The following is a 9,947-nucleotide window of genomic DNA, read 5'->3' as shown; positions in this document are numbered from 1 at the left end:
TTTTTTTTTTTTTACCCGTCCCCTACTTACTCCTAAAGGAAAGGAGAGAATAAATGACCAGGAATCTGAACTTCTGTTTAACCAACTTAAACTTAACACAAAACTTAAACATCTGAGATGTATACACAAAAAATCTGGTCTGTTCATACTTGAGAGAAGAAATGGAATTTTCTCAGATACTCAGACTGCATTTTAAGTCTATTCCTTTAAAAGCAATTTGTCTTAGAGTATATTAAGGTCCATTTTAGACATTAAAATCCTACTTGTAAACATTTTGCACTTAATGAGTGTTAGTTAACTTTGCTTGCATGCTGTTCCTCAGCTACTTTGTGCTCTGTTTGAGTATACATAATGTGTGGATTGTGGTGGTCAGCTGTACAAAAAAGTTTATTTAATGTTCCTCTGTTTAAGGACCTGAACGTAGAAGTGTAGAAATTGATGAGAAAAACAAAACCATCACCGCTTACCATGAATCTGGACATGCTATCATTGCATACTACACTAAGGATGCAATGCCGATCAACAAGGCTACAATCATGACACGAGGAACAACACTTGGACATGTGATTATTTCTAGAATTTTATGTTGGTTTAGTGTTGTTGAGGAATTTTCCAACAATGCTATTTGTTGTAATTATATTAATGCATATTGTGATATGTTGAAATACTCGGTTATGAGCAATCTCTTGGAAGACTCACTGGTCATCTTTTCTGTATGATAGAAAGCTTTCTTCCTTCATTTTGAAATAAAATAGCATATGCTAGTATAATAGTTCACATATACAAGGAGGGAAGTGTAAGTATGTTTGATTCTGCTGCAGTTAAAATATCACCCAACAGCGAAACTTTGAAGAATGTCTAAAGGACTGGAAAGTAGAAGCACTGCTCAACTGTACTTCTAACACAAACATCCTTTATCAAGTTGCTCTTTGTTCTATGTGACTTTTTCTAAACCTAATCTGTTACCTACCTTGTTTCTAGCATAGATACCCCTAAATTTTTCTATTCTGCCTTTAGCTGCCAAGCATTTGAACAGAAAAATATTGCTGTCTGTTTCTGTTGGACTTTATCCAAGTTAATGTCCTCAGTTAAAGAAAATCATTGGCCTGAATCCTCCAGGCAAGTTGATTTGTGCTCGGTGCAAGTGTAGGGCATAAGGAGAAACGGCTAGAATAGATTGTTCTGTTTCATCTGGTGGTAGGTTTAAGTTGCTTAATTTTATGCGGTGCTCATGGCCTGTAGGAGGCTATTTCAGCTGGTAGACTAAGGACCTCCAAGCAAACCTGATGAGTGTGTAGACTAGGAGGAGGCCCAGAGCATTCAAATTGTTGCATAAAAGCCTTTCTATCTGCTGTGGATAGAAACAAGAATATTTTTCAGATTATTTCAGAATTTCTTCCATTTATTGTTACCTGACCACAGTTCCGTATCTTACAGGTATCTTTGCTCCCAGAAAATGACAGATGGAGTGAAACTAGATCCCAGTTGCTTGCACAGATGGATGTCTGTATGGGAGGAAGAGTAGCAGAAGAGCTCATATTTGGAAGTGATCACATCACAACAGGTCAGCTGATTGGTAGTTAAAAGAATTTTTGATCAAAGCTTGTGGACTGGCATCTTTAACTTGGTTTCAATAACGTAATTTACATCTGTTTGCTATCTAGGTGCTTCCAGTGATTTTGACAATGCTACTAAAATTGCAAAACTGATGGTGACTAGATTTGGAATGAGTGAAAAGGTAGTATCATCAATCCTTAAATATTTACATGGTACAAAGAAATGTTCTGTTCTGTAACTAAATGCCTATTTGGCTGTCTGATGACAGAGACTAAGTAGTTCTGGCAAAAAAGAAAGTAAGCCTTATGACTGGCCCTGCTATAGAGAACTCAACTAGAAAACCTGTATATTTGACAGTTTAAAAACTAACTTGCAAGTTCACCTGAAAATTACCTTGAAAGTTACTAATGTCTGCAGAAAATGTTTATAATAAACCCAAACATTTTGGAATTGAGGATGATCTTGGGTTTGGGGTGGGGGGAGCGGGACATGAAAGCATTGAGTTTTCTAGACTTCTAAAGAAACTTCTTTAGTCATCTTTACCCATCAAGTGTTAGTAGTCTGGGGATTTGTTTTGTTTTTTAAGTAAGAAAACACTTAATCAGGATCTTTACTGTGACCTGTTGAAATAGAACTGTGCAGTGACTACATAGTTGATGAATAGGCTTCTTGTTTTGCTTCTGTTGCAAGCACTTCAGCAAGCATTTGATTAATGATTTTATTTGTTTGCATGTAGAAGCAATAGGTGATGAAGCTCTTAGTGTTTTATGTGTATTACTGCAACAGTGGCAAGATAAAAGATTTTTTTGTTGTTGTTTAGCTTGGTGTTATGACCTATACTGATACAGGGAAAGTTAGCCCTGAAACTCAGTCTGCAATTGAACAGGAAGTAAGAACACTTCTACGGGTAAGATTCTTTCCCCCTCTGCTCCGATAGATTTATTTTGAGATGAGTTGAGTATCAGCTTACTTGATTATTCAGTTTGGTAACGTGTACTGGTGAAAATACACAGGTCGATGGAAGTATTCCCAAGTATTTAATGTAGCTGCAACTTTGAATCTCTGTATATCAAAACTTTTTGGTGATTGTCATGCACAAGTAGTGAGAAGCAAATTGGTGGTGTTAGGTTCTTCAAGATACGCTTTAACACTTCCTCTTACATTTGGTCAGGATTTGTATTTTGCCTATTCAATTCATAGGAAAAAAAAGTGTGGCTATAAATTGTTTTAGAACAGATGTGAATGTTTTGTGTTACTCCCACATTTCATAACTTGCAGCTAAATAATTTTGTGTAGAATCACAGGAATGGCCATATCAGATCAGAGTTGCCTTTTCCAGTATCATGTTCCTCACAGTGATCAGTATCAGATGCTTAGGGAAATTTGTAATATTCGATAATCACAGAACTTCCAGATCACTGTTCTGGTAATCTGAATCAGTTTGGAACAGGCAGGAGAACTATTTATGTCATAACATTTAAACGATTAACACTTTTGCTGTAGCTGTTTTTGAACTGACTTGGTCATTTAAGAACTACGTAGAACTAAAACTTGAAGGTGGTAACGCTGGCAATGTGCATCTACTTGCAGCAACTGGTAACTTGTTGGGTAGTTTTCAGCTTTCTAAAAGTACATAATACTTCAAGATTTTTATAAGCTTTTACGAACTTTAGTCTTTGAGGAACATTCCTGAATGCTGTAGCACTGCTCATAATGTAAAATCAAATATATTTAATTTAATCGGCAACTTTTCAAATCTAGTAAGTCTTTTCTGGGTCATATGTGAAAATACTAAGGTTTGTCTCAGGATTTTATTTTTAGTCCAACTTAAAATGCAAAGGTGGCATAAAGTTTAGGGGATTTTTTTAGTAATTATGCTAGCTAGATTTTAAGTATCTTTGAGAGACAGGAGCTGTGCTACCTATGAAATGTAAGGCAGAACTGTAAATGTTTGTTTCAAGCTGTATTTAACTGGAAACTATTTTTAAAGTGGAATCTCGCTGCTGTTTTTGTTCTAAAGTCTTAAAATCTCCTTCCACTTTTTTTTAATACTAGGACTCATATGAGCGAGCAAAGAACATCCTGAAGACTCATGCAAAAGAACACAAGAATTTAGCAGAAGCTTTATTGAAATATGAGACTTTGGATGCCAAAGAAATCCAAATTGTTCTAGAGGGAAAAAAACTAGAAGTAAGATGATAACTTCTGTGATACAGTAACTGATAATTTGAAGAATGTACATCTAGCAATGCAGTAGTCTTACGCAGCATAGCCTTTTTTTCCCTTCCTGATGTGTGTATGGCATTAGTGACTTTAATATTATTCTGTCTCTTGTGAGCTTCTGTTACTCATCTATTTGTTGTGTCTCATCAGAATAAGACACACAAAATAAAGCAAGTTCGTCGTCATCTGCTCCCTATCTTCTTCCCACAAGAAGTTATTCAGAAGGATAAATCTCAGGGTTGAATTCAGCGTTTTGGTTTAGTCAAATGTGTTGAAGCTGAGAAGAAAAACATGCAGATATACCGGTGTGTTTTGCCATAGCTTCCTGGGTCATGCTGCTACATGTGCGTTTGAAGTGATACCCCACAATAGGTGCTATGGAATGTTTTACGGATAGTGACAGATTGATTTGTAAAACAGTAGTATGTAGTCTAACTAATGCTCATACTCTGTTTGAGGCTAGAGATCACTTTTAAAGACAACTTCTTATTTAGAAATGTAACAAAACATCTCTTAAGAATGAAGCAGCTACACAGTGCATCTCTATTAAAGGGAGCTGTGGGAGCTCCATGTTAGACAAAAATGTTAGTCTAGATTGTGTTTTCAGTGCTCTTGGGGTTAAAATACACACATGTATGGCTGGGAGAGAAATTTTAATGCAAAAACAACAGGCTAAACATGTCTAAGCCTCTTTGGACCACGTTTTGGGCAGAACTGTGGCAGGGATAAGAGAAACACCTGTGACCTCTGATGTGCTGCTGACAAGATTCTTAGAATTTTTTTTTTTTTTTATTACTGCAGTAGATGGATGACAGTGCTTTGATGACAGTGCTTTTTACACTGCTGGAGATTCTACAGAACTAGTTTCTACTAATACTATGTATGGGTGTTTAATAATCCAACAGATAATTTCTTCAAAGAGGGCAGTATTGCTCACTGAAGAGTAGTTCAGAAAATGTCTGAAGCATGTGTTGTTTCAAATAACATTCCCAGTTCTGTTCTACAGTAGAAGTAGGGAAATAAAACCTTTTCTTTCGATCCTTACAAAAACCTCTGGAAATTCTAAGATAGTAAGAAAAAGTTTTTGAAAACAAAAGCAGTTTCCAATCAAGTGGAAATGATTGCTAGCAATTATATGCCAGTATTCTTCTGATATCATGGAACTGGTTTTTAGGAATAACACATCTTGATCATAATCTTTCTGCACAATTAATTGTAGACTTTTGGGACTATAAACTTCTGTTGCAGAGAGGGCCTTTATTAGCATATTAATATTAAAGGTTACCATACTTGGACATTAAAATAGTTGGGCTGGTGCCAATAAATGTGAATGGAATTGGTAGCTACACTTAAAACTAGAAGTAACATAGTATTTTAGAATTTTCTGAGTGTAATGCTTGATTATAACCTAGTTTTTTAGTAAGAGCACATGCATTTTTTTTCTTTCAAAACCAGGATAACTTTCTATTTGCCTATTTTTGTCAGCTTACTGTAGTGACATCCCAGTGCAGTGTGGGAGAACTTCCAAATATTATAAAACAGTATACCAAATGTCTAGGCTGACTAGTTACAGTTGTACATGTATTTTAGAAATATGCCAACAGAAACAGAAATATACTGCATATTTGGCATCTGTTTTTGGAGTAATAAAGGTTAATTTTAATTACGCATATTGGTTTTCTTTTTATTCACTGTAAATTGTTATAAAATGTAATACCAAGTTCCCTACTATGTAAATTGAGGTGTATAAAACATTTAAACTTGTAAATAAATGTAAGAATTATGGCAAAATTGCATTCTCTCCAATTCGATTTCTAGGGAATGTTCTCCCTAGAAATTTAGATCTTTTTTTCAATTGCTCCTTCAGTAGTGGGACTTAGATGGGAACTTTTCTAGCTAAATAATGTGAATCTGCATTTAGAAACAAACACACAAAAATTTTCACTTTTGAAGTCACTAAAATCTATATTGAATGATCTGGTTTGGGAGGTAAGTCCTTGAGATCTAACTTCTTTTTCTCATTCAAAAGCTTCTTGCTACATGAAAAGAAGTGAGCACAGTCTCAAGAAACAAACAAACAAACAAAAACAAAAAACCACTGTGATATCTCATTAGGTCATGAAAGAAGAGTGTTAGAGATTAGCCATCAAGTGTCAAAGGTATCTGCTTTCTGGCCAACTTAACAGCAGAGGTGTTATTTAAGAGTTTACTGTTACACGATGGTTGTGTGCATGCGGTATCTGGGGGGTTTCAAAGAAACTTGTCTATTTAGGCATTGGGTTTGACCTCTGGTGTTCTCGGGTGCATCTAGGAGCTGAAATTCCTCCTCATAATCACTGGACAGAGGTAGGAGACCACAAAGGCAGCTTTCAAACATCAGTCAGATGGTGAGAATAATTAGACATCCTCATGTTGTTGAAAGCAGAGCTTGGTGCTTTGATGGACTGTTTGCTTTTTAAATAGCGTTAAACTGGTCACAAGCATAGTGGCACATAAAATAAGAACGTCAGACTTGGGCATGATTCTGAATTTTCTGCATTCCCAAGGCTGACTCATGCCAGAATTCTGCCATCAAGCTCAATACAAAGAAAATCCAAACTTCCAGTGAAAGATGTGGCCTGCTCTTTCTGGCTGCCTCCTCCTGTGTAATGACCTGAGTCAGCTGAAATGTTACAACAGTTTTCTAAATCTTGATCCCTTAAACTGGCTGTGAAAATAGAGCTATCAAGCCATTGGTAGCTGTCTGCTCTCTTGATCTGCTCGGAAACCTTTCCTAGAAGCATGCAGAGCTATTTTTGCTACTAAAACATGGCCAAAGAACAGAGCAAGAGCTGAGAGTACTCACTCTAAGTAGGCCACTCGCTCTACTTCCCTCAGAAGTAGACTTCCACTCTCTTTTTCCAAGAGCATGACTCCTGTTCCTTCTGTCTAGTATTTATTAAGACTCCTTCCTCTGGTATTGGCCAATGTGAGTGCATCATCTGCTCTCTTGGCAGCTTCATCAGTACAGAAATGGCTGTATCATTTGCCATAATAAAAGCACTAATATGGACACTGAAACATTTAATGGGAGAAGTGAGGACTCTGGTGCATGGGGATGGTTTGTTTTTTGGTTTTGTTTTGTTTTTCTTGAATCTAGCTTTGTGGTTAGTGCCTTGTCTAGAAATTCAATGCTGCTGGCTATAATGCTGAGATTCAGTGATGTACCATATGGGTTTTGACTTCCACCTCAGGAGCAGATTTCTTCTAAGATTGATACTAGTTTTCAGTCTTTGACTACTATTTCAAGAACTGCTGCTCCTGTGAATAAAACCTGCTTTTCAATTCTCGAGCGTTTCAAGACCTGTAACTTTTTTTATAAACATTTACCCATTATTACAGAGCTACTTTCACAGTAGAATATTCAGGTGCCTTAGTGATGAAACAACACACCCAGACTTGGTTCGAGTATCTTTCCAGGTAGGAAGTTTCCACAGAAAAACTGGAATGAGAAGGAAACATGACATTCTTTGGAGACAGAAATTTTCAGGAAAGTTCAGGATACCTTTTGCAAAGAATTTCATATAAGAATTCTCAGGCTGTCGTAGGTACAGGGGTGGGCCTTCTTGGCTGTCAGTGATTTATCTTGAGCTTTCATAGCTTTCATAGTGACTCTAAATGGAAATCAATTTAATGCCTGTAGACTATGATTCACTGCTCTGAAAATTAGTATCAGTACTTTGCTTGTCCTGGAAGTTAATTATTAATTTCTGAGTAGCTTGTCTTTCAGTCAGTTGTCCCCATAAACAGAAAGGAAACAAACATCAGTTACCATCATTCATTTGATTTTCAACAGCTCATTAAATTGGCAACAAATTATGTACTGTCTTTTCATCCAGTGTCTTGTCCCTACAGCTTAAAAGATCATCTCATGTATTCTTAGCTCTTACTCAGTGAAAGCTCCTCTGCTCTATCAATGTGTCACAGGATGGGTTGTGTCACAAATGATAGTTTTAAGGCTGCTTTAAAGATCACTGACAAAGATACCGGCAAAAGGTGATTTTAATAGAATTTTATAGAAACGTGACTTAACAGAATTCGATGGCAAGGTTCACTCTATTACTTATTACATGGATTAAGTATACACAGAGAAAATCGTGTCAGATTTGTGTTGGAATGATTTGTACAGAGACTGAGGGTAAGAGGGAGACCCATTGAATCATGAGGTTTCGAGAAGACCCAGCTGGATCCAATCTTAGTCTCAGACTTGGACAACGGTTTGTGTCTAATACGAAAGGGATAAGGAGGCCCTCCCATTGAGTCACAAGGTTCAGAGTAGACCCCCTTGCTCTATAAACTCCTTCTCAGAGAGGAGTCTACGTGTGGCTGGATCTACCCTTAGTCTCAGACCTGGACAACGGGTTACAGCTAAAGGGTTAAGGGTGTTTAGCAGCAAGTTAGAGTCCAACAATACTTAAGTATTAATCAATTTGGCAGCTACAAAAGGAGTTAGTCAAGTTTTTCTACAAATACTAAAACAACTGAGCTACAAATGATACTCGTTAGTGGTTGTACACATAAATGCGTAAAAAGATCTAGATCAATCAATATATATATAAAAAAATATGAATATGGTACCAAAGCTAGATAAGTTTATGAAGGCCTAAAGCTAGATACATTTATAAAGGTATACCTGTTAAAAATTCCCCTCGAGTCTTGTGAAATACTCATGTTAAATGCCTTGGCATTTTCCAGTGGGCGAAGGGTTGAGCCCTGAGGAGCGTCTCGGCCAAGGAGTGTTTCAGCCCAAGTCTCGGTGATCCTCCGAGTCTCACAAACTCGAGTTTGCAAACTCTGAGAGGCGTCCCACTCCAAGGGAGATTCTGGGCACAGTCCGCTGTGGTCCAGGAGAGCTCAAAGGGTCTCACTTGGGACCGCTATTTATAGGTTTACAAGATGATTGGCTTTAGTCATTAGTAAATTTCCATCTTGGCCACTATCCGAGGTGGTCTGGGGTAGTAATTATGGTATTGTTCCACGGTAACCATGGTATCATTCCACTTGAGCTATGATCCAGCTAGGGAATGCTTCAGGGCTGTCAGAGATGACTAATTATCCCCTGCTCTTGTTCCCTACCTTGATCAGGTAGCCAGTGTTCCTGGTACGATCAGTGTCGCTCCCCACCTTAGCCATGCAAGAGTGCCTGGTACGGTCAAGGGACACTCAACCACCCAACTCGTTACACAATGGCTAAGGCCTAACAGGAGTTCCTGAGATCGTAGAGTGGCCCAGAGGAACGGGGGGAAATGCACCACCACAGGTTGTCACTGATGAACATAACAGAACTTACGCGTTTATAGTTTTAGCACTAATGGCTTAAACCTGACTTGCTTTTTCGCTTTGTCCTGAATCAGGGCGTGATTCTCTCTAGTGAATCCTTGCCCTGTCATGCCATGGCACAACATCTTCCATGGCGGTTACCCAGGAGATCCACACAAGTTCAATCACCTATGGCATATCCCTTCGCAAACTGCAGTCAACGGAAGCTACACACAATCTTTTTAAAGCTACATGATGTTTAATCTTAGTGAGAAAACAGGACACCAAGAAAAGAAGGATTTGAATACAAAATGTGAATCAGTTTGTCTTCCTTAAGGGTTTCTCATGCTGCATTAGGAGCCTAAGCAGACTTTGTCTCCTGAAGGCTTATGAATCACTGCAGTCCGAGGCAGTTCTGACCTCTTGTAATCTTGCTGTAAAACCTCCAGGTTTGAGACTCTTGGGGGGAAAATTGCCTTCAGGCTCAGCGTTGGGCTGAGTTGCAGCATCAAGGTAAACGGGCAGGAAATGCAAACCAGTGGGAGTTACTCTTCCCTCCTGAGTACGTTGCTGACAAACCTGTAACGTAGTCCATTAAGCTTATGCAGTGGTCAGTGTTTATAAAACATTCAGTAAACAAGTCACAAAAAAAGGTTTAACAACATTGAAGTGTTAGTCAAGCACACACAAAAATGAGAAATGCAAATCCATTCTGTGTGTTTTCATTTCTTCTGTTATTTTTCTTGCCTGGCTTTTCTGAAGCCTTAGCTTCCCTTTTGTATTTATTTTTCTGTCCATTTTCTTCATGTCTTATATTCCCCGAAAGTCACTACATATAATAAATACGTAATATATTACATTTAACTTGT

General features: G+C 37.8%; 1 protein-coding gene across 1 annotated transcript in view; it reads left to right on the top strand.

The window, feature by feature from the left end:
- Nucleotides 1–5,450, top strand: part of YME1L1 (YME1-like 1 ATPase) — a gene marked incomplete at its 5' end in the record, with an annotated part of 21,812 nt that extends 16,362 nt beyond the window's left edge. The window contains 5 exons of the mRNA XM_009572320.1: nt 412–563; nt 1,438–1,564; nt 1,665–1,738; nt 2,378–2,464; nt 3,613–5,450. Coding sequence (XP_009570615.1) covers nt 412–563; nt 1,438–1,564; nt 1,665–1,738; nt 2,378–2,464; nt 3,613–3,756 — 584 coding nt within the window. The remainder of the gene's footprint in view (nt 1–411; nt 564–1,437; nt 1,565–1,664; nt 1,739–2,377; nt 2,465–3,612) is intronic.
- Nucleotides 5,451–9,947: the final 4,497 nt, after the last annotated feature.

The sequence above is a fragment of the Fulmarus glacialis genome, unplaced genomic scaffold (genome assembly GCF_000690835.1).
Source record: "Fulmarus glacialis isolate BGI_N327 unplaced genomic scaffold, ASM69083v1 scaffold45992, whole genome shotgun sequence".
Lineage (NCBI taxonomy): Eukaryota > Metazoa > Chordata > Aves > Procellariiformes > Procellariidae > Fulmarus > Fulmarus glacialis.
Note: the sequence above shows the minus strand (reverse complement) of the source record. Positions and strands in the feature narration are given on the sequence as shown.